A 27,026-nucleotide genomic window follows, 5' to 3' on the forward strand; every position below is an offset into this window, starting at 1 on the left:
GCCCTATCCCCTGAAGCCCTGAAGCGGGAGGGCGCGCCAGCATTATCAACCAATGACCACTTTCCACACCGTGGGGTAAGTGATCATTGAATCCGAGAATCATGTGCCCTGAGTAAGCACAGTGAGCCAAAAATGACACCCTTCTGCATCTGTGCGGCTAAAATTTCTGCCTTAGTGCGGCAAGCCGGTATGAATTTAAGATTCGAGAGTTGAGAGGACATCATTCCATCAAGGACTCCAATAATCAGAACAACCATCTTGACAGAGTGATCTGGATAGAGTCTGCGGAGTTCGAAGAGAAAATCTCGATATTTTATCCACTTTTCCTTTTTTTTTCTGACGATAGTTGGCTCGCCAGGAGCTGAAAACTCCACGACGATTATTATTATTATTATTATTATTTTTACCGTAGTGTGCGCTGGTCAGGCCCTATCCCCTGAAGCCCCAGCATTATCAACCAATGCACACTCCCCACACCGTGGAGTGAGTGATCATTGGGTTCGAGAACCATGTGCCCTGAGCAAGCGCAGTGAGCCAAAAATGACAGCTTTCTGCATCTGTGCGGCTAAGATTTCTGCGGCAAGCCGGTATGAATTCAAAATTGATTCTCGCTCGCCTCACTAGTGACTTCTTAGCAGCCACTAGTATTCGTATCCTATCAAGGCAGTGCTGTTTGGTGGTCAGCAGCACGCCTTGGCTTAAAGTGTGATGGATACATCGTAGATTGGCGGCTACTCGCCGCACTGCGGGCGTGAAAGGCCTATTGGCCGCCCTGTAATCCATCACACATTGGATACGAGACGCGTGTTGTCTCGTTATTATTATTATTATTATAATGATATCAGGACAGACAATTCCACTTTGTGCTTCGATGAGTTTGTTGGGGGTTGAAATACACCAATGTCGCTGAAATTGCAAAGGCTGCCTCTCAAAATCTTGGAAAACTTTTCCGAACTTTTAACGATTTATAAAGCTCAGATCAAATCATCTTTGGAGTATTGTTCACATGTATAGAGCTCTCGCCCCCCAAGCATACCTTGAAGCTGAGACACAAACATCACTTGCAACTTCTCCTTTTTTGTTATTTAATGATGAAAAAAATTCTTGATGAATTTTCAACAATAACTATCGCTGATAACTTTTCTGGATCCGAAAGAATTCCCCTTTCTTCAACTGTATGCCCTGAAAATTCTACTTCTCAATGCAAAAAATATTTCTTAGTTTTCAATGTTGAACCAACTGCTCGTAACCTCTCGAACACTTTTTCCGAAGTAATCAGATGGACTACCACAGTTTCGGTTCGCTTCATCAAGATGTAAGAGAACGTTAGATAATCGTCTCAATGGACCATCAGTTCCCTCACACCCCCATACGGCTGAGAGGAATGAAATTTGAACTGGCTAAACCTAATAACCATTGAGGTTATCCGGATATACATCCAGTGGGGTCCAATGACTAATGGACCCCACTTAATAACTTAATTTAATGAAAAACTGTATCTGTTAGGTCTAAGTTTATAGCGCCCTCTGTGAAGCAAGTGATGTCACACCATTGGAGTACCAATAATGTCTGGTTAGTTCTTTCGGATCTCACTGTACATTATTCGAATTCAGTGGATTGATATTTTAATTGAAAATGGAATTCAATTGAACAGGACACATGTTAATAAATATCAAACTTCAAGACTCGGGCGCTTTTGCATTATTATATTTTTAGATTACTTTCAATAATGCAATTACATGTCAAAAGCAGAAATTCAATTAGCAGAACGGTACAATTCTCGCACTGGGACTTTCTGTGGACATGAAACCTGTCACCAATACAAAGAGTGTTTAATAAACTAAATACTTGATTGAACAAAAATGTTCTCAAAATCACAATAACTCAGTAGAAATTGTTTGTAATGCATTTGAAGGGACGTATGTTTATTCAACTTTTGATGCACTGTTTGGAACCTTTCGTGTAGTAATGAATATTAGTGAAGTTCCATCCGTACACCAAAACGTTATATTTAACACCTGGACAAGTGTTTCAATCACCAAATAATCATCTTTAAGGGGAAGATGGAACTCAATCTTCGTTGTCCTTATTCATACAATAGATACCATAGATACCTCAACTAGATATATAGTAAACTATCAGATATTGGTCCACCATCGATACTCATAATACTGTTTTTGCTAACTTGTCTAACTAATCTTAATGAACTGAATTTTATGGAATGGTTTCTTATATCTTGATTCAATAGATCTCTCAGTCTGTTCATAATATGTTGCATTGCAGTCCTTAATTGAGTTTCGTAAATTCCAGACTTTTCCGAATACCAGACTTTGTCCTTTGGATTTCCTGAAAGGCTATATAGTGATTTATGACTAGTTTTGAATAGTACCTTCATACCTTGTTCCTTGAAAATTCATCCAAAATTTTTTGTGTATTGGTGGTATGGAACTGATATATATTTATCTTTCTTTTCGTCGTTTCTAAAAGCCGAGATTTCGTTCATTCTTAATCTGAACTCTTTCTTCCTTGTAATATCATCTACAGAATCATCCCAGCTTCAACCAGATAATTTCTCTAGAGAAAAATATCTGGTCCTGGGTTCGATTCCTGCCTTGACAGGATATTTTTTCGAGATAATTCATCAGGTTGAAGCTGGGATGATTCTGCAACCGTGTTAGGAATCACACGTTAAAATGTAGGACCTCGTTAGTCCTTAGCTCGCACAAGTTTCTCAACTTCTGAGAGTTGTCCTTCGTATCGGGGGGCGACATCTGATTACCGAAAAAACAGGTATTAAGACATATATTGAAACAATACTCCTCGATGAGTTAGAAAATATAGGACAACTTCCATTTATTGACGTTTTAGTAATGAGGAGTGAATGTGGAAAGCTAGAATACGATGTATTTAGGAAGGAAACAATCACTTACAGGTCGTCGCTTGGCGTTTTCCATATGAGATAGAAGTAAATGGCAGAGGTTTATGGTATAAATAAGGGCAACATTGTATGTATATTTAGTTTAATCTTCCTTTTGAAGATGATTACTTGGTGATTGAAACACGTGTCGAGGTGGTAAAAATAACGGTTTGGTGTTGGGTTAAAAATCCACTAATATTTTTATTATTATAAACAAATATGAAAAACGAACCAAGGGATTGTAATATTGAAAAAATATTAGTGATTCATCCATTATACTTTTATTCCAACTATACCGGGTGACCCGGAACCAATTTACCCCCCTGTATCTTCGTTGTTATTTCATATGGATGTTTCAAATTTGGTACTTCTATTCGATGTTATGAATGTACAATTCACCAAGTATCGAACCAAATATGAAACATCCAGTTTGACCGGAAGCGCATCCATATTTTAAATTTCAAATGGAAAGTATATATTTATTTTGAAAATTACGATTCTGTATAGAACTACCTTTCCAATAATATGTCACTATCATACTTTCAATTCACAATCTGCCGATATAATTGAGACTTTATAAAAAATTACTTTTTGTATTCCCCTCGTACCGGAACATTTTGATGAAAGTATGCTATGGAATACTGAACAATATCGTGTAACATTATTGTTAATTGAAAATTTTCATGTAAGTTTCATGCAGACTAACTATTTTCACAATTTTAGTTTTTCAATACACTCATTTCTTTTAAATGCTAAGTTGATTAAGTTGGTTAAAAACTACAATATACAGCGTGACTCACGGTCGATGGTAGGTTAGACGTTTCTGGAAAACGCAAAGCATGATTTTTCTGAAAATTCCTCCTCTCACATTTCCTTACCTGTTCTATCGATCTAAAATATTTTCAGCATTGCGGCTTTGCCACTTCCATCAAAAAGTCCTAGCAACTTAATTTTTTTAAATAGAACACCCCGTATATTAATACATTTTTGGAATCGCTCTGGTATTTTAATACTTTTTTGTTAATAATGTCCTATAATTATCTCTATCTGTTTTCGAGATAAAAAATAAATTGTGCTAAATATGGTCCAAAACATAGCCCTAATTGAAATTAAGTACATCAGTACTTTCAATTCATGAAAAGTTGATATTTTGACGATAGCTTGGACAAACTCAAAATATTCAAATAACACCAAGAAATCGACTCCATATCATACAGGGCGTACTAAAATTACTATTATTTCCATTGTGCATAAAGGTAGTCAAAAGTTCATTTTTTCAAATGAAACTTCCTGTATATTACTCGGTAAATTAAAAGATGGTGAAAAATGCTTGAAGATGATATATCATGTCCCTATACCTAAATCCAAGTTTTCTCAATGAAGTCGCTTCTTCTAGAAACATTATTTTTTTTAGAATTTGGATTTAGGTAGCAGTGGAATTATCAAGCTTATAGCAGTTCGGTTACTTTTATAAGTAATTGATAAATGGTTATTGACGGTGTTTCAAAAAATCGCCAAAAATGAATGCAAATATTGATTATTCAAACGAAGTTCTAATGAAATTATTTATTATACACGACAAATCATTGCCAGAACTTGTAGAAAATTCAACCAAATGTATCCTGAATCAACACCAATGAACGAGAGGAAGTTTGTAAGATTACAAAATAATTTCCTTAACCATGGCTCCATGTTAAAAGCGTCTTCAACATTACCAAATCTTGTTACTTCAAATGAAAACAATACTGTTAACGTTTTGGCATATTTTTATGAATATCCAGAAGCTTCCATTCGCAGTGCAGAAAAAGATTTAGGTGTATCACATGCTTCAGTACAACGAATTTTGAAAAATCACGGAATGCATCCGTATAAATTTACCAAAGTTCAAGCTCTATAAGCAGAAGACTTCGAACGTAGAATGCATTTTTGTGAATCCCTTATGATTCATACACAGGAAGATCGGAAATTTTTGTCAAAAATAATTTGGAGCGACGAATCAAAATTTACGAGGGATGGTATTTTCAATAGAAGGAATAAACATATTTGGGCTGATCATAATCCTCATGTTACAAAAGAAATGGGTTCTCAAGAAAAACTTGACCTGAATGTTTTCTGTATACTGGAGAACAATAAAATTAGCTTTTTTTATTTATGAAGACACACTGAATGCAGAGAGATATCTCCAAATATTAAGGACGACTGTAACCGATTTCACGCTACTTGACTTTTTTATGGGGTGTTTTAAAAGAAAGGGTATACAGTACTCCAGTGCCTACCAAAGAAGAATTGCGACGGAGAATAGTGCGGAGTATTGAAGATCTGGATCCCCAGGAAATTGAAAAAGCAACCACAAGTCGCGTACAAAAAAACATTTTAAAGTGTTTAGAATGTAATGGACAACATTTTCAGCATTTATTGTGAAAATGTGATATTTTGTTTACAATTTTGTTATTTTGAATCATCCTATTCTGTTATTGTCTGTACTTTCACATGTTTTAGCTCACAAAATCTTACTTTGTACCTAGAAATGACTGATTTTTGGTACAGTTGTTCCCTGGAAACTTTGAGCCATAGTTAAGGAAATTATTTTGTAGCCTTACAAACTTCCTCTCATTCATTGGTGGTTGAATTTTTTACACATTCTGATAATGATTTGATCACTTTGTTGATGTGTATAATAAATAATTTCATAAGAACTTCGTTTGAATAATCGATATTTGCATTCATTTTGGAAGATGATTCGAAACACCGTCGATAACTCTTTGCAAATTACTTATAAAAGTAACCGAACTACTATAAGCTTGATAATTCCACTGTTACCAAAATCCAAATTCTAAAAAAAAATAATGTTTCTAGAAGAAGCGACTTTATTGAGAAAACTTGACGATTTAGGTATAGGGACATAATATATCATCTTGAAGCATTTTTCACCATCTTTCAATTTACCAAGTAATATACAGGGGGTTTCATTTGAAAAAAATAATTTTTGACTACTTTTATGCACAATGGAAATAATAGTAATTTTATCACGCCCTGTATGATATGGAGTCGATTTTTTGGTATTATTTGAATATTTTGAGTTTGTCCAAACTATCATCAAAATATCAACTTTTCATGAATTGAGAGTACTGATGTACTCGATTTCAATTAAGGCTATGTTTTGGACGATATTTAGCACATTTTATTTTTTATCTCGAAAACAGATAGAGATAGGAATAGGACATTATCGACGAAAAAGTATCAAAATACCAAAGCAATTACAAAAATGTATTAATATACGGGGTGTTTCATTTGAAAAAATAAAGTTGCTAGGACTTTTTGATGGAAGTGGCAAAGCCGCAATGCTGAAAATATTTTAGATCGATAGAACAGGTAAGAAAATGTGAGAGGTGAAATTTTCAGAAAAATCATGCTTTGCGTTTTCCAGAAACGTCTAACCTATCATCGACCGTGAGTCACGCTGTATATTGAAATACAAAACATGAAAAAACCTTCATATTTTTGTTTTTTATTTATTTTTTATAAAGATAATTTCCATGGTGTACCTACATTTGTATTGAACCTTTGGACTACATGTTAGTTAGCTATGTAATTAAATTTGTTGAATTGATTTTTCGTTGTGTTTACGCCAAACTGTAGACATTTCGAATGTTCTGAATTTTTTAAGATAATCCTTTTTGAAATGAACAACTACTACCGATTTACCCAAAATTCCTGTTTAGCCTTGCGTCTGTACCAGGAGAGGTATCCTAACCGTCCGCAACCGAGTAGAACGGAATAATAACGATGGGGGACATGTAAGCGAAGATACGGAGATCACTGTTCTAGCAGCGTTAGAAATTGATCCAAATACATCATTAAGGCAGATCGAATATGAGGCCAAGGTGCCTAGAGAAACAGCCAGAAAATTTTTGAAAAAATACCGCTATCGTTCATTAAAATACCAAATTCATCAATATTTGTATTAAATGATGCGCATAGAAGGATTGTGTATTGTAACTGAGTTATACGAAAAGAAGCAGAAAATCCAAATTTCCATTACAATATCGTATACCGTGATGAATCACGCTTCATGAACAAAGGTAATTTCAATAGAAATAATTAACGTTACTGAGCACAAGAAAATCCGCTTGTGTTCAGAGAAGAAAGACACCAGGAAAGATTTGGATTCAATGTTTGGCTATGAATTTTTGAAACCAGAATACTGGGACCAATTATTTTTGATGGAGCTTCAACAGGTGAACGGTACCTATAAATTTAAATTATGGAATCCAAAATTTTATTGAAGACATTTTCTTAGCGCCACGCCGTGTTATGTTTTCCCAACGAGATGGAGCACCTTCACATAATTCGAACGTAGTCCGAGGGCATTTTACTAGAACCTTCAACGAGAATTGGATTGGAACTCATGGTCCAGTTCGTTGATCACCAAGGTCACCAGACCTCACGCCAATGATTTTTTTGTTTGGATTCACTTGAAGAATGAAGTTCATGCTAATAGAAGACCTCAAAATCGCGAGGAACTTGAAGACAGAGTAAGGACGCCATCAACGAAATAACTTCGGCATGCTCCGAAAAAATACAAAAATGCTTTCACGTTAACGGGCGACATTTTGAACAATTAGATTAATTGGGTCTGTCATAGGTGTTCACAGGTCTCGAGGGTGTTCTTGAATGCTGCGGCATCACATGACAACAAAATAAAACTACGTTTATCTGTATGTATAGACCACCAATGAGAGATTTCCAGTTGTTCTCAGACTTACTTGAAGGATGATCGACACTAATTTGTAGGGACGATGAGAAAGTTATTATAGGAGGGGATTTTAATATTAATTTTTTGAAAAGTAGCTCAAATAGGAACCAGCTAGATGATGTAATAAGCACGTAGAACATAATGTATACAATATATGAACCAACCCGAATGACAGCCTTCTCGAGCACGTGCATTGATAATTTTCTCATAACCAAAATGGCAGATTACGAGGTATATATCAAGGATTTCCATTTATCAGATCACTATGGACTAATAATTGAATTCCTCACAAAAAATACCACCAATAACTCCAATGTTCCAAGTTCTTATTAAGTTTCTCAGAGAAAAATATCGCAGATTTCAAAATACTACTGGGAAACAAGAACTGGCAGAATGTTTACAAGGAAACATGTCCTAATGAAGCATATAATAGATTTCATGAAATCCTTCAATTTTACATTGAGGTATCTTTTTCACTGAAACAGCCAAAAAAAAACAAAGAAAGTCAACTCTAACCCCCTTACCCCCGAACTCTATTAACTCTAGAACATGGTTTCTCTATATTCAGAATGCGCGAGAGTGAACGAAAATTTTAAGGATATATGTCGCCAAGTAACTATAACATACAGGGATAAACTAAAGCAGAATAATCAAATATGCATTGAGCATAAGATAAATAGTTCCTACAATAAATCAAAAATCATGTGGCGAACTATAAATAATATCCAGAAAAAAAACTATAAGCCCAAAGATATTTCCTTTTTTAGTGGAGAACATAAGGTGTCATGTGTTGACATGGCTAACTATTTCAATGCTCATTTCACGAAAGCGGAAGAACAAAGAGAATATGATCTCAATTTTATGGATAATACAGTCGCACTCTGCCTAAACTCCACATTTCGCTACCCAATCAAGGAATATGAGGTTTTTGATTTAATAAATGAATTAAAGAATTCCAATGCTAGTGGATATGATCAGGTTCTAAAAAAATGCATGGAAGAAATAGTCTACCCCCTGACGTATCTGTTAAATCTTTCCATGGAATGGGGAATGTTCCCTGAGAAAATATAAAAGTTGCAATCGTTACCCCGATCTTTAAAAAAAAGAGACTCAAATAGCTATGAGAAGAGGGGTAAGTCTTCTCTCTAGTATATCCAAGGTATACGAAATGAATATTAAAAATCAGTTACTATCTTTTCTCCTCAAAAATGAATTACTTTCGACAAACCAGCATGGTTTCATGCAAAATAAAAGCACGGAAACAGCTTTATATGATTTTATAGAACACGTAGTAACAGCCTTGGATAACAAACTGCAAATTTGTGGTTTGTTAATCGATTTATCTAGAGCATTTGACTTTGTGGATCACTATGTACTAATCCAGAAAATGCATCGTCATGGGGTTCGTGAAGTTGCCCAAGATTGAATGAAGGTCATATCTAGAGAACAGGCCACAAACAGTGAGAATTCAAGGTGTTCACAGTCAGTCCTTGGCCTGCAAGCAAGGAGTTCCACAGGGGTCTATACTCGGACCACTGCTTTTTCTTATTTATGTGAACAACTTGATACAATACCTGAATAGTTTTTCAAAGGTACATATAGTTGCATATGCAAACGATACAAGCGTTCTGGTCACTGATTGTTATACATAAGCACTTGCACAAACAACAGAATCCATATATGAGAAGATAATGAAAAGAGCTGGGAAAAATCATTTAGCACTAAATATCAGCAAAACAGAATTAGTCAAATTCACAATGCAGAACACCAAAATCTCTAAACATATATGAAGATAGCCAACTAGAGGTGACATCCAAACCAGAAACAAAAATGCTAGGTCTAATTCTGGATCATGAGCTGAGTTGGGTTCCTCATATAGATTCACTATGTGATAAACTACGAAAGAACTGTTATGCACTGAAATTTATGTCGAATCATTGTGGAAGAGAGGTGCTCCTAAATCTGTACTATGCAACTATTGGCTGTCACTTGCGCTATGGAATTTTGAATTGGAGTATGAGCTCCTCTGCTCAAAAAGTATTTATATTACAAAAGCGCGCGATCAGAGTAATTGATAGTTTAGGATGGCGACCTCATATAGAAGCTCATTCAAAGAGCTGGAAATACAGTTGCTGGTCTGTATATATTTGAGATGTGTCTCTACGTTTATAAGAATAAAGAAAAATTTAGCGTAAACCAGCAAGATCACCCATATGCAACTAGAGCTAGAGGGTTGTTGATAGCGAATCCTCACCCTCTATCAGAAGAGTCACCTATACCTTGGACCCAAACTGTATAACAAGCTGGATGTTTCGATTAAGGACTCAATGAACATCTGCATTCTCAAAAGACAATTGAAAAAATATCTTATCGAAAGAAACTGCTACACCGTAGACGAGTTTTATCAGTTACTTCCGATAAAAAAACTGTAAATTAACTTCATAAAATGTGCAGTTTAGTATCTGTCGTGTTTTGTTGTTTTATATTTATATATATTTGTTTTCAGTTATACATGAACGTCTTCCTTGTTACGGTATGTGAATGTTTATTGTAATGTCTCATACCGTTCAACAAATGAAATAAATATTATTATTATTATTTCTTTCGAATTGAGTTAGAAAACTATATACGTTCCAAATGTATTTTGTAGAAAAATTATTCGAAATAAATATTTTGTTGCGTTTGATTCTGCAGTTTCAAAAACAATACTAGGCCTATAGAAGAAATCGATATCATAGCCAATTGAGATGAAGTTAAAATGTTCAATACAAATGTAGGTATAGCATAGAAATTATCTTCATAAAAAATAAATAGGAAGCAAAAATATGGACGTTTATTTCATGTCTTGTATTTCAATATGTATTTGAGTTTTAAACCAACTATGTTAGCTTTTAAAAGAAATGAGTGTATTGATGGTGAAAAATGGAGAAAAACTAAAATTTAAAAAATAGTTAGTCTGCATAACACTCATTGTGTGAAAAGTTCGGTTATGAATTAAACAATATAGTTCTTTCATGAAAATGTTTCGTTACGAGGGGAATACAAAAAGTGATTTTGAATAAAATTTCAGTTATATCGGCAGATTGTGAATTGAAAGTATGATTGTGACATATCATTGGAAAGGCAATTCTATATCAAATCGTAATTTTCCAAAAAAAAATTACATACTTTCCATTTGAAATATAAAAATTGGATGCGCTTCCGGTTAAACCGGAAGTGTCATATTTGTAAATTCATAACATCAAATCTAAGTACCGAATTTGAAACATCCATATAAAATAACAACGAAGATATAGGGGGTAAATTGGCTCCGGGTCACCTGGTATATCAAAAAATATAATTCGTGTACAAAATGAATTTTTGGCGGTAACTTATTGTGAAAGCATTTGTTTATGTGAAATTCTCTCGTAATTTACAACAAAGTTATCTCCTGCATTATTTCAAAATCAAGTACTTCAAAAATACACTATGTCTCAGAAATACATTTTGTTAAGAAATATAAATGAGTATTGAATAAATTGAAGACGTTCCAAATGCTTCAACAATAATATTGACAATCTCTCTATGAATTAAATTTTCGTCACCTCTCTCCTTGGAAGCTTTCTATTTCACCTGACCCGTCATCATGATCTGTCCATTTCTACTGAAATATTGAATCTCTTATAATAAAAAGTTACTTTTTTGAAACGTATCGTATTTCATTCATCTCTATAAACAGGATGGAACTCGAGAAATGACTTGATTCTCTCAGGTTATCACGTGTTTGAACATTCGAGAGGAAATCCAATATAATAATTGAATTGGCAAAGTAGTACTCTTCTCGTTCTTCGACACAGCTGTTATGAGTTCGAATCTGCCTTTGACCAGGATTTTTTTTGTTATAATTCTTTCTGTTGATGGTGGAATAAATCTGGTGGATTCAGATGAAGGAATAAATATTTCTTTGGAAAATTTCAAAAGAGTCATTTCTCTCTATAAACCTACGAAGTAGGTTCTTGTAAATGCTTCCCTATGCTCCCGGATAATATTACGCTAGACATTGCATTATATCCGACAAACATTTACGAAAGATATTTCACAGATGATAGTCATGCATATGCTTTTCGTTCATTCAGCAGCAGAACTACGGTGAAACCAATCGAGTAGATCACCGAGAGACCGGTTTCGGAGTATTACTTCTCATCAGTTCAGGAAAGATCCAAACTAAGCAGCTCGCGGCTCGACTGTATGTATGAGAGAAATATTTATCAACTAGTAACAGCTCCATCTCGTGAAAAAGTTCCCAAAAGCGGGGAAGAAACACCCTATAATAATGAGAATGAAAATGTTCATTTGCCCAGAATGATAAATATATGAATAACATAACAATCCCACAAAAACTACTGTATAAGAGAATTATTTTCTGGAATTTTCAGAATCTAATAACATCATTGTCTCGAATAGAAATGTTTATCCACTTATCCGTATCAAGCAAATATATACAAACGTACACATCAAATATAACCTACATCTGAATACAAACATATATACCTATTTCCATTCACATTTATTATCCTATATGCATTCAATACACCCCCTTCACTATCACCTAATTCTGCATTTTTTTTCGTCCTGTTCTCCTACCAACTTAATACATTACTTTCGAATAATTTGAAGAGATTCTCTTGTTCTTGTGATTTTTTGGCTATTGTTGTTCTGAACTGCATATCAGCTTTGTTTCTTGTATTATTTTGAAACAGTTTGATCTTCCTTTAGAAGATGATCACTTGTTGATCGAAGCACGAGCCGAGGTATTAAAATAACGGTTTAGAGTTGGGAAATAACTACAGTAATATTCTTGTATCATGATGATGATCGATGAGTTGTAACAGGTGTTTCGACTTATACTGAGAAGTGTCTATGACTGGAAGGTAACTGAAGGTCATCAGAACAATAAGTAGCATTTATTTTCAGCATCATTCATAGAAATTTTTTCAGCTTCACTTTTAGAGGTCTCAAGTGATGATTTTAAACTCCCCTCAACCCTCTATTCCGTACATGATCCTAGATTTAACGAATGGATAATACATCATTTTCATATGTTCGAAACATAAAAACGTACCCAAAAATCTCAACTTATGAAATGGGCTACAAAGGATTTGTGTTACTTTTTTACATAGATGTTCCACTCCATATGTCGATCGATAGTTAGCCCTAAATATTCAGATTAATTTGATTTTTTTTATTTAAAATTTAACTTTTTTCAATATAAGTGACGAAAAGTTCGAGAGCCCACTTTCGTAGCTAGTAGATGGCAAATGGATTGATACTCTTAGTGAAATCATAGTTCACATATACAGTGTCACCGATAAAGTCCGCATCAAATGGGAAACTTTTTTATTTATCGTTTTATGTGAAATTTAATTTTGGCAGTAGATTTTGTTTAAGAAATGATGTCAAATGGCGTCTACAAATTAGGTCACGTGATTTCCTTAACTTGTCAAAATTGACATTTAAAAAAAGAAACTTCGAAAAATGACATTATTCTTCAAAATATCCAAAAATATCAAAGGATAAAAACATTTTCTTTTGTAATTTTATACCCACACACCAAGTTTCAAACCCATAATAAGTATTTTATATTTTCACTATTTTTCCGCATTCCTGCTTTTTCTACTTATCAAAATTTAAGCACACCTGTACTAAATCATTTATTTTAACTAAACTCGTCACCGAATTTCTTTTTTTGTAATATAATAATATTTTAAGAGCCTCTTTGATGTTAAAAACAAATTTTGAAAAATAAAAGTTGTCAAACTTGATGCAAAGTTCATCTAGTTTCAACGGGGCTTTCCAAACTATACAGTACTTGAGTTTTTTAATGAGCAAATGGCCTCACAATATGAATTAGAACAAAACGGAACATTAGGAAACAATATCTTAGAGTGTTTATTGTTTTTTTAACAAAAAATACAGTGGAATTTAATCTTAATTAAAAGGAACTGAAAATAAACATGTACCTATACCTAATAGCAAAAAAACACGAAAAAAAGACTCACGACATTAAATACACTACATTTCTGTATGTCTTCCATCGCGTTCTATGCAGATAATTGTTCTTCTTGATATATCTTTTATTGAGTTGCTGATACTCACAGGGTTTATGTTTAAAATAGAGTTTCTAATAACAGTTTCTAGGTGATTCACGTCACGAAAAGGTCTTTGTTTATAAACGATTTGTTTTAAGTAACCCCACAAGAAAAAATCTAGTGGGGTTAAATCTGGCGACCTAGGTGGCCATATTTGCTCCATATTTCGCCCAATAACTTTGCCCCTAAACATTTCTAATAGTTTCTCTTTGACTTGTCTTGAACTATGAATAGGAGCCCCGTCACATTGATACCACAGACTGTGTCTTATTTCAACCGGCATATTGTCCACTATATCACTGATCTCAGTATTTAGAAATTGCAAATAATCCTGAGAAGTTAAATTGTGTCTAAAAAATAATGGTTCCAATACCTGATTATTTAAAACACCGCACCACACATTTGTTTTAAATGAATATTGGTCCCGACATTCTATCACAAAATGAGGATTTTCCTGAGCCCACCACCTACAATTCTGGGAACTGACTACGCCGTTCGATGTGAAGGTAGCTTCGTCGGTCCATAGGATTTTGTAAGGAAATTTTCTGTTTAATTCTACTTCTCCTTGGGACCAGAAAGAGAAATCTAGTCGAACATCGAAATCTCTTTCCTTTAAGGTATTTATAAATTTGGGTTTGTAGGGTTTGAATTTATTTTTATGTAAAATTGCTCTTACGCTTTCTCTTTTAACACCAGTTCTATCTACAATATGGTAATACTTGATTTTCCCTGTTCGATAACATCCAGGCAGACAGCCAACTGAACCTCATCATTATTGCGTGATGGATTATGACGTTTTTTAAAAGTATTTTCAACTGAACCAGTCAGTTTAAATTTTTTTAAAATCCTTCTTACAGTGGATTGCTGTACATGTCTACCAGGATGTCTTGCGTTAAAAATATCAGCCACTTGTCGATGCAATGTGTTTTCACCACAAATTAACACAATTTCAATTTTTTCTTGTAAAGATAACATATTATTTTAATTTTCATACATTACATTGAACTAACGGGCATTAATTTATTCAGTGACAGTGACGTTTTCTAAAACACATTATGTAGTTTCATATTTTTTCACAGCCTAAATTAGTGTTGTTAGCGGGGTAGGTAAATGTAAATACTATGAGTTTTTTTCTTTTATTGAATGGGCTTCAAGAATCACGAAATGATGTTTCCTAATGTTCCGTTTTGTTCTAATTCATATTGTGAGGCCATTTGTTCATTAAAAAACTCAAGTACTGTATAGTTTTGAAAGCCCCGTTGAAACTAGATGAACTTTGCATCAAGTTTGACAACTTTTATTTTTCAAAATTTGTTTTTAACATTAAAGAGGCTGTTAAAATATTATTATATTACAAAAAAAGAAATTCGGTGACAAGTTTAGTTAAAATAAATGATTTAGTACAGGTGTGCTTAAATTTTGATAAGTAGAAAAAGCAGGAATGCGGAAAAATAGTGAAAATATAAAATACTTATTATGGGTTTGAAACTTGGTGTGTGAGCATAAAATTACAAAAGAAAATGTTTTTATCCTTTGATATTTTTGGATATTTTGAAGAATAATGTCATTTTTCGATGTTTCTTTTTTTAAATGTCAATTTTGACAGGTTAAGGAAATCACGTGACCTATTTTGTAGACGCCATTTGACATCATTTCTCAAGCAAAATCTACTGCCAAAATCAAATTTCACATAAAACGATAAATAAAAAAGTTTCCCATTTGATGCGGACTTTATCGGTGACACTGTAGAATTGAAAACAAGATTTATCATTTCTGGATGTCTTAGTGATCAGAAGTAATCAGGGCCTAGAATTTGATGTCTACAGGATGAATACAGGTACTTCAAGATATATTCTTGATAGATCACACCATTGTCCACAACAGAAAATGGTAGGTCTAAATATTCCTGTCCATTATTATATATACAATTATATTACAATTATATTAACCAAAATAAACCTGAAATGAAACACTAGTGAAATAAAATACAAGTAAAAATAGAACAATTGAATAAATAAAATAAAGAAATGAAAAAAGAAAGAAAAAAAAATACAAAAGTGGAGAGATTCCAAGTCACGTTAGTTCACGACATTTCGATTGTTGGTATCTACAATCGTCTTCGGGTGATGACTGGACTGATTCCTCCGAATCACTATTATTTCACTTCAGGTTTATTTTGGTTAATATAATTGTAATATAATTTTCAATTCTTCTTTTTTAGTTGTTTCAGGGATTTCAAATCATTTTATATAGTAGACAATGGAAGTCCGGACTTAATCATTCAATTATTTAACATATTTTTCACGTATATTTCATTGCGAAATTATCACAAAGCATCAAAACGCACTTAACACGTGTTGCGGGGTTGTAAACAATTTAGTTAAAATCTCACAATGAAGCGTTACTTGAGTACGTTATAATAGATGTTCATCAAATATCTACCAATCGCATCACATATTCAATTCATGTTTCAGATAAACCTGAAACCACTCTCACTGGGACGATTTGAGGTGCGACGTGAATTTCCTGCGGGAGCATTTTCATCGTCATCCCGCACGAAGAGAACACTGGATCACCACATCACAGGTGAGTTTCTGAAAGTGATAATAATATGTGAATATTATGAAAATTGAATTGTTGAGAAACCTCTATCTGAATCCAGATAACACATTAAATACACGTTTACATCATTGGAATGTAACAAAATAATTACTGATTCGGATGAGTGAAATAACGATTGTTATAATGATAATAATTCAGCTTTTTTGGGTAACTGATGTCAAGCAAACGAAATCCGAAAATGTAATAAAGTGTCTTGAACATCTGTTCTCACTCTGAAGGACTTATTGACTCAATTCTTCCTAACAAACTGCAGAAATGAGCTCTGAACTAGGTCTATCAAGTTTCGAAGAATAGTAATAAACATTATGTTGTAACGTTACCTTACCCTTTTCTCAATCAAGAGCAAGATAACGGTACATGTGTCTAGCTGTGAATCTACAGAGGCAAGGACTCCGATCGGTTCTTGACTTTTTATAAAAGCTTAATGATTAGTGCTGAAAACGGTTGCCAAAATCAAGCTCTTATTTGGGCGCCATCTACAGAAGTTTATAGGAATACTGAACCCCTTTTCAACACTTGTCACTGTAGATCAACACTGGTACACAGGGATACAGTTCACAGTGTTTTATAGGTTACTTGACTTTTTGATAATTTGATTGATCCGGCTAATGAACCAGAGTGTCAATTGTCAAATATTCAATTCCTTTCCAATGATGGTCTTTATAGAAATGTTCAACAAATATAGGGTCTAACCCAAGCGTTTAATGCATTGAACCTTACAATCTCGGATTTTAATCCTATTCCCTGAAACCATCAAGGAAACTCTAAGCTGTTGACTTGTGATTCTCCAATTCGACTCCTCTTATCCTGGAGATCCGGGATTCTGGCAGTGTCCAGCAGTAGCCACCCCAGACTTATTTGATGATGAGACATCCAGATATATCCTTGACCCTCTCTCCGATTCCAATGTCTTTTGGTTTTTATGATTCTCCTGGTTCTAACTCTTTTGAGTATCGTATTTTTTTCGGGTTTTTATCACTATTCACGCATCAAGAATTCAAAGGCTTTCGATAACTCAACCTCTTGACCATCGATAATTGTCCTCGATTATTTTTTCTATTCAACGATCAACTATATTTCATTATGTTTTACAATGTTTCGCCTTGTAGCACTCGAATATTATTGGACGAGATATCGAGTCTAAAAACAGATATAAAAGATCTTAAAGATTGTAATATCGAGTTGGTGCGACTCTTATGTGATGGGAAAAAAAAGGCGAAGGAGAATTATTTGATATGGAACAGTCATTTATGTCAAGTTCATCAGCAGATACAGTGATTTCTGTCTCGGAAGGCAAAGAAAAAGGTACAATTGAAAAGCAGATATGGACTGAAGTAAAACGCAAAAAAAAGACATGCAACTTCAGGATATTTTATACAATCCATCACATTGGCCGAAAAAGTGATAATAAAGAGATTTCAATTTTGTAAATCTTTTCGACGGCACCGCCCGTCAAATGTCTCAAATGACTTCTGATTCAATGCTCAAATTAGTAGACTCATCATTAAAAAATTTAAAAATTATGCATGTAAACTCTCAATGTATTTTAAATAAGACAAACCAAATCGAGGTTATTTTAAAAGATGAGAACCCAGATATTTTATGTGTTTCTGAAACTTGGTGTAGTAGCTTGAATATCAATACTATTTATTTCGAACGTATTCCAGAAACACTTTATTGTGAGATTTTCACTAAATTGTTTTACAAAAACGCAACACGTGTTTCGCCATACAATGGCTTCATCTGGCGTGTCTTTCAACTAATTCTACACATTCAATACTAAAAATATATATATATATATATATATATATATATATATTATATATATATATATATATATATATATATATATATATATATATATATATATATATATATAGTTTATGGAGTACCTGAAATCAAAGTACCTGTAAACGAAGTACCTGAATTTTAAGTAGCTGATATTTTACCTGAGTTTCTAACGAAGTAAATTACCTGCACTTATGTTCCATTTTCACATTTGAAAAAATATATTTAGTAACGGAGAGTTATTGAGTTCTAATTGATCATTCAGTAAATTACCCAAATTCCTGAATCTATTGATTTCTAAACATTCTAGAAGATTAAGTTTCAAACTCTTCTTTTCTAAATGTAACACCTCGTACTCATGATTGAACTCATGGCCTTCTGCTATTTTTTCAAGATTGTTAATGTTCCAGGTCCAAGTGCAGGTACGGATACAGGTACAAATGCAGGTACAAATACAACTGATTACCTGACAAGGCATGAATACGCTTTACGAAGCCTAAAAATAAGTTATCGGACAGCAGGCCATGATGGTTAAACCTCTGAAGAAGTTAACCACTCGCGCCAGCGAAACGTCAGGAAAAAAAATCCAAAAATACACGAAAAGCAATGACACTGATAGTCGATTCAGTCAATAGCAACCACAGTGTTGCCTTAATCTGCTCTAGTCAATAAAACATCATTTTCGTTAATTTTACTGCGTATTGATTTCACAAGTTTCAATTCAATCGTAAAACTAACTTCTTTCAAAAATTATGATTTAATGATATGTGACGCCTGGTATTTGTTATTATTGCTATTCAATGCCCCTCCTCCAAAGTACCTCAGGTAGAGGTTCAGGTATTTTGTTGAACGAAGTCTCAATTATGGTAACCTGTAGTATATAAATATTAGTGTAAGAAGTAGCTTGAAGTATTCAGATCACTGTTGATAAAGGTACTGTGTTAGTGAAACATGTCGTGATATATTTCTCAAATAAAGTTTGTGGAGATCAAACCGTGAGGTGTAGTTTATGAAATTACTATGATATTTTTCATTATATTATTAATTTCGATAATTTTATAATTTGCCAATAATACATATCTGCCGTTCTTGGTGGAAAAAACTTTCTTTCATTCGGAAAATGATTAAAGGCCTCTAACTTTGTTATCCCAGGACCTCTACGCCTTCAAATTCGGTCCCGAAGAAAAATATGTTGTTTTATAATTCAATTCAAATGGACATGACTTTTTTATAAAAGGTGAGCGTTTTTCAACTAACGTTTGAAGATCTCATCAAATAAAACAGACCCATTTCTTACGATAATATGACAAACATTCAGAAACATATAACGCTCCGCTCTGAATGATTTTCTTTATCAAATATTCAAGCTCAGTCTGATCCACAATTGGTATTGAATTTGTATGAAATACAATTCAGAAAAGATTATTCAAATTGAATTTGGCTGCGAGTTGCTATAGGCAGTCAAGAATTCTAAAGTGTGTTCAGGATATGAAAAATATTTCGGAATCGATATAAGAAAGAGAGCCCTGTAATATTTATGTTGTCAAGAAAATCACAGTTTGAAAGGTAGCTTTGCACAAAGACATTATTTGTAGGAAAAACGGAGATCTCGTTCAAATGAGGGATTACTTTCATGGAAATACTGCTACAAAAATACTAACATTTTCTCAAACAGATATATTGTTCAGTAATTCCTGGAACTTGTGGATTTTCACTGCCCCAGAATCAAACAGTGTTGTTCAGTATCTTACTGAGCTTCACTCAACAACAGCAGAATATTTTTGAACATTGATTTTGACACAGAAATTATGTTTGAATATAGTATTATTCAACGATGAAGCATAAATCTGGATATATACTAATTATTATGGATTTGCATAAACTCACAACTCAAACCAAGATCTGGAACCTCTGGAGAAGAATGAGTTTGACAAAACCATCTCAGTTGGTAAAGAGCACGTTGAAAAAAATGTTTCAGATCTGATATATGGATGAGATCATTTCCTACAATCTCCCTAATTAGCAGAAGTAATAGTGGAGCAGAAATGAGTTTAGTAACCAAACAGTGTATTGAAGAAGAAAGTAATACAAATCATGAAATTATGACAACAAAAATTAATTGGCGCTCCAGAGCGACTTCATTGATTCCAGTGGCGCATTTGCTTTTGCAATTGCAGGAAAACCCGGAAAAACCTGCAGCACCACATCATCTGAAGATCTTGATCTGTCCTCTCTTTCTGATCTGTCCTCTCCAGAGGCTCCAATAAATTCAAGGAATCGCCAGAACACTAAGTGACACGACTATCGTCAAACTAGAACCAGTCCGTTTTGTCTTTCGAAATAATGACCAGATTACACCCCCCATATGCCCCCTCCCGGGTTGAGTGCCCTGAAGTAGGAGCTTCTTCCCCCCCATTTATTTAGCGAGGAGAACCTACTACCCCACTCCATCCACCCATGCTCTCCGAGCGGTCCTCAACTTACTGATGGGCACTTCAGCAAGATTGACATCTGACCTCTTTTGGTCGAAAGTCAGCCTTTAGGTGCTATTCTTTCGCGATCGGTACATTCAACGCCAGAACCACAGTTAACAATGAATGCATGAAGATTATAATAGTGGTCTGCTAGACTGAAGTGTTGAGGTTGAGTCATATTTGAAGATCATCAGTGTTATTATTAGATTGACTGGTGCCTCAGCTATACTTGTTTTCTTATGATAGTCAGTTAGTTTGGCGCATGTTTGGTGATACAGTTGATCATCACCCGTTGAATATAAAAATGAGTTTCCTTCAAAGCATTGGATACAAAAACAACTTGAAGATGCACGTACTTCTCACATTTCTGACCCATTTTGTTGTTGATGGAATCAGGTGTGGAAGGTCTACATGAAAAATTATAAAAGTAAAAATTCTCTTTGATGTTCCAGATTAGATTCCAGATTATAAGCTATGCACTATTCATTACTCTCCCAGAAGTTCTGAGACGGTATTTTGAACGTAACCCTAAACTAAACGAACTAAAAAATGCCGAGACTTCAGGACAGGCTGACCAGTTTCTGGCAGGTTACTTGGTATAAGAGTAACACTCCTTCAATAAAATTTAAATAGATGTGCTACATCAGTGGAATTTTTTATGTGAAACTTCTAAAGCCGCACGTAAAACCGATTGCTGGCGTGGCGTTGCAGGACGTGGCGACGGGTCGCTATGCGCAAGCGACTGTGCGATTATTGTCTTACTGGTTCGGCTTTACGATATCTCTCTCGCCACACTGAGTTTGGATACCTGTAGTGTGTACATCAGTATACAGTAAAAATAACCTGAGTTTCATTAAATTAATGATTTTTAAAAACAATTGAAAATAAAATATGTCTGACAGTGATGATTTAGAAAGTGAGAAGCCTCCTGTGAAAAAAGCAAAATCGCACTTCGACACACTATCAAGTCATCAGTGAATTAATTATATTTTTATATTCGATAATTGAAGTGGACATTTGTCTGTGAATTGAGCCCGCGTATATTTGGTTTGTCTCAAGTAAATGTGGAATGTACTTTCTTGTAAGATTAAAATTTACACAACTTTCATAGCATATAATAGTTTTTGATTGATTTTTGAATAAATTTAATTTGATTCTTATCAAAAATAATGCACTAAAACACTTGATTGAAGAATAAATTCCATAAAGACTGACAATTATCACAGTGATACCTCAGAGGCAACAGCGAATACAACTATTTTCGAAGTCACTAATTAAAGGAATTGAGTTGTCACAATTTGAAACAAATTTTTAAATTTTTCATTTTTTTATTTGATGAAATTGAATGTTTGTTGGATAAACAATCATCATTTTCTGGAAACAATTCGTGATATGAAATTTTCACATTATGCAATATGAGTAATCTGTTCTTTTATTCATATTATTTGTACAAAATGATTTCGATGTTTCACATCTGCCAGGCATCCCGTGACAGCTCACAATTTTTTTTTTATCCTAGAATTTGTCAAATTTTTGTTTCATAGGCTACTCAAACTCTTTGCTTTTTTTCAAACGGTTTTATTGAGCTTGCCCTGTTTGTTTGGGTCAAATTTACTAAATGAAGTTTGAACCCCTTCCTGTTGACAGATTGATCTGATATTTGGGACACACATTCAGTTTTGATGACAATACAATTCAATGAATTGATTAACAGATTGTAAATCCAAGATGGCGACTGCTACAAAATGGCGGATTAAATATTTTTTCGCAACTACCTCATAATGGGTATACAATGACAGGGCTTGACTGGTAGAATAGTAGTATACTATGAAAAAGATACAAATACAGTAAAAGCTATACAAAAAACTTTGTCAACTCATAATCGGGATTAGGTTAGGGTGGCTAAAAATTATGAGTCGTTAGAGATACACCACCCAAGTTGAGGTAAAAGTTTAAAACGTGGCGAGAAGTGTGTAGCTTCAAAGTAAATAAAAATTATAAACCAAAAACTTGAAAATAAAATAAGTAAAAAATACATGATCATAACCGTAGATTGCTGAATTAGTTTTTCTAGTTGAGACATTGATTAGATACAAAGGAGGATACAAGTGTGGGGGTATCGGCCTTCATTCTGGGTTTTAAACACAATCATATCTCTTATTCCAAGCAGGTGAGAAGCTCGTCATTCATCAGATGATAAATGTACCTGAATTATCACAAAATTTCATCAGTGATCACAAAGGTGTTGTATCCCTACAAGATTAATATTTCTTATAATGGAGAAAATAGTGTCGTAGGAAAGTCAATACAGCAAGATGAGAAATATTATTTCTCAAAGAAGATATTGAATAGGGAACTATTCAATACTGATATTGTAAAAACAAAAAACTCAATACTTCTGAAGTAAAACGAAGTAATGGTGGCTCGAACAATGGATATGGGCCAAAAGCTGCTGAAAGGTTCAATTAACAGCATGAAAGAACTATGTCGCGGAAGTATGTACCTAAATTAGTTGCAAAATTGAGGAAAACAAAACTGAAATCGTTATTCATTCGAAAATTTCCAATTTGAGGTCTAGAAACAACATATAAAATGATGGATGTAGCCGTGTTACTACGTGGTAGGAAATCATAATGAAAAGAGAAATGAAACTGTCAGTTTTTTACCACTTTTATTTGTAACTAACGTTATTGCAGCTTCGTCCTACACGGACATTTTCAAACTTATATAATAATACAGTTTATACATTTACATATATTTATACATATTACATAATACATACATATATCATTTGATATGAAATTAGAAAATATCCATCATGAAGTTTCATCATCTGCAAACATGAAAGGAAAATATCTTGGAGGAAGAATTCTGAATCAAATTCTAGAAACTTATTTCATTCATTCACTTGTTCAATACTTGTGATGTGGAGTTTTTCTCCAACAAATCACAGTATGTATGAACCTCGGCTATTTTGTGCAAATTTTTTCTCATAGTTTCTCTGCTTGTCTCTGTAGTTTTAGTTTCAGTTTGATCGTGAATTTCAGAGATGGATTTTGTAATTATTTCCAAAGACGAAAGAATTATGTTTTAGTATGTTTTTCTTGTAAGAGAACCTGAGTATTGAAAATATTGTCACTGAATAATGAATGATCAATACATATGGTATGTTCAGTATCGCTACAAGGATTCTTGTTTCTACTTCGTTAATAATAAAATGATTTGAGAATTAACAAGAAATATTTATAATCAAATGAAGTCAATCTAAAAGTTTTCATATCGTAATCTCTGGGTCATTGTCATGTCACATCTTAACATCAAAGTAATTTCTGATTCAATAATGCGTTGGGAGTTAATTTCATCAAGTTTTTCTATTATAAGAACTTTTGAATGGCTAAATGAAAATTAATTGAACAGAAAATCGTAATGAGATTTGGAGAACGAGCTTTTTGATTGAACCAATTCTATGAGGAATGTTATATGAAATTTCAGTTCAGTTCAGTTGATTGATTCATTAGTGAAATAAATGTATGGCACTGATCTGTTCGAAATAAAAAATATTGTTAAAAATTCCAGAAACATATACAGATATCTGATTTTGAGTTACTGCTTCTTATTTCGAAAATTCAATACGCAGGATGACTAAACTTATAGTAATGAAACTTGCCGAGGGCTTTTTGGAATTGAAATCCTATGTTTTTAATTTCCGGCGTATTTCTGCTAAACTGACTTTAAAAATGCATCAAAAGTAGCATGAAAGTGGTACAACATAGGAAACAGTACAAAATGTGTTAATTGGAAAGTTATGCGTAATTTGAACAAAATGATACATGATGAAGAAACTGTTTGTTGTTTCGGATTTTTAAGTCGTCGTTTGTTGGAATATATCCCTGACGTTTCGCCGGCGCGAGTGCCTGGCAGAAATATTTTTTAAGGGTCCGAGCGCAGTTTTCGAAGACGCACGTCGATGCCAAGTGGCAAAGTCAAAAAAGTCTTCCATTACAGGACATGGAGAAGAAAGGAGTATCAATGGAAAAAAGAAAAAGAGAGAGCGAAACTCCTAACTTGACACAAATGAATTCTTGTTTCATTCTATTTCTGACATAGTGTAGCTGTTTGTGAATTATGTCTCATAGTATAACAAATTTCTGAATGAACCCAGTGGGGTGTAGAAGTGAATTGAAAGGTTTGAAAGTGTACCAAACTGCACAAATGCGTAGCCAGTAATAACTCTGGATGACGCCCGATTGATTGTCTTAATTTGAACAGGTTGTAGCCTAGCTTCCTTACTCTTAGTGTGTTCGTCAGGAGGACAAACGAAATTATTCATCCATTAAAAGAGTGTTGGGGCCTTCTATATCGGGAGGGTACGTCGTCTATAGCATAATTTATAACTTCCGTAACTAACGGAATATCGTGAGGTTCCGCATTATCAAGAACTCGCCGATTCCTCGACAGAATGGACTGCTGAATGGAAGGCAGCTGAAAAGCTCTGCAGATGGCGTCATTCCGCACGAACCACGGAGCCATCACTATCATTCGTATCAACTTATTTTGCGATTTCTCTAAAATAGAGAGATTTCTCGGAGTCGCTTGTCTCCAAACGCCTAAAGCGAACAAGATAACAGGCTTGAACATTGTGTTATAGATCGTAATTTTATTTTGAAGGCATGATCTGGATTCTCTATCTATCTATCAGAGGGTACAGGCTCACAATCCGTCCCTCGATCTTTGCCTTCACATTATCGAAGTGCGGGGTCCAGGTGAGCCTACGGCCTATTAGAAGATCGAGGTACTTTACCCGAACTCACGACTCATGGAAGAGGCGAAGAGAACCTTATCGTTGGCATATAAAGTTACCTTCACACGCTCGGATCTCTGAAGGTCGCTGGTGTGAAGAGAGTAGAGCGTAGGAGGGAGCACGGCTCTTGAGGCACTCCAGAGACGATCTCCCCGTTGTCGAACAGGGAGCTCTCCACTCTAACTTGCAAAGTTCTACACTTCAGAAAGGATCCAATTCACCGAATCAGGCCCCGAGGCAGGTCAAAAGCGAGCAATTTGTGCAGAATGCCTTCCTGCCATTCCAATAGGACTACATGAACTGTTTTATCAAACTTGAGCTCCTTGATGGTATTCTCGACCAGTCTCAGAGCCTATAACTCAGTGGGGTATTCTCTACGGAAGCCGAATTGCACGTCAGGCAGAACATTTCGGTCCTCGACTTTTTAGATGAGCCTTTGGAAAACGACTCTTTTAGCCAGCTCAGCCGCCGAGGAGAGTAGACTGATCGGGCCATAGTTATGTGGGAACAGCGGGTCCTGATCATGTTTTGGAATCATGACGACGATCGCATGGGGAAGTATCTGAGGGCCGGTGAACTGTTGATGATATTCAGAAGCATTCTGACGCAATTCTCCGGGTGCCTCTTCAACAACCTATTAGTTATCAAATCGACCCCCGGAGATTTCCTAGCCTTTGCAGCCTTAATATACCCTCTCAGTCCTTCCACAGAAGCTGGACGAATGTTGTCGTCGTCATCTTTCCGGAGGATATACAGGGTGTCCCTGGACTTCCTCTTTTCCTCTCGGGAATGTATAGATGGGGTCAAAATATCACCAGTACTTCATATAACTTTTTTTCCTAAAATCCTTCGTTACCAAGTAACGGGCCCTCGAAGTTACAAAATGAAAAATGTTTTTCTTTGATAACTTTTCAAGTGAATATTCAAAATCATCCAAATTTTGGTAATTGACTAAACAAATGAATTCCTTCGATGAGCTTTCATGCAGGAGTCAGTTGTTTTGCTACAAAGTCAGGAACGGACTACCCCCGATGGTCCACACCCCAAAACTTTGAAATGACAGATATTTTTCAATATTTTTCAACAAATTGAGGTTACTTGGACAATTTTATGAATAAAAGTACTCGTGTGGAAAGTCGATCGAAGCAACGAGTCTTGATAAAAATGTAGTTTCACTCGACGACATCAAACCCGCTCGTCCACCATTATTTGAAATGAATAATTATCAAAGCAGAAATAATAATGATAACGTTAATTCAACAACATTTATCCTGAGATGTCTACCATTATTCGAAAATATTAGTTCTTAAGGAAAATGGAAATGATAGGTTAAATGTTCATAACGAATTTTTATAATGCAAACACGTTTAACTAACGAAACTCAAGAGCCTCAAGAGCAAACAGAAATGAAAAATCCGCTACAGAAACTGCTCGATATGACCACCTTCTCTCTCTATACATTTTCTTAGTCTGCGAAGACACCCTCTCTGTACTTGAAATAGCATTCCAGGGTCGTTTCGTATGGCTTCACAATGTAATG

At 34.5% G+C, this 27,026-nt stretch overlaps 1 protein-coding gene across 1 annotated transcript in view; it reads left to right on the plus strand.

Moving 5' to 3' along the window:
* LOC111512493 (corticotropin-releasing factor-binding protein) overlaps positions 1-27,026 on the plus strand; it is a 126,185-nt gene that overhangs the window by 41,855 nt on the left and 57,304 nt on the right. The window contains 1 exon segment of the mRNA XM_074169644.1: positions 16,276-16,387. Coding sequence (XP_074025745.1) covers positions 16,276-16,387 — 112 coding nt within the window.

Source organism: Leptinotarsa decemlineata, unplaced genomic scaffold (genome assembly GCF_025532065.1).
Source record: "Leptinotarsa decemlineata unplaced genomic scaffold, Ldec_3_MD MMD2_P_RNA_scaffold_5, whole genome shotgun sequence".
NCBI lineage: Eukaryota > Metazoa > Arthropoda > Insecta > Coleoptera > Chrysomelidae > Leptinotarsa > Leptinotarsa decemlineata.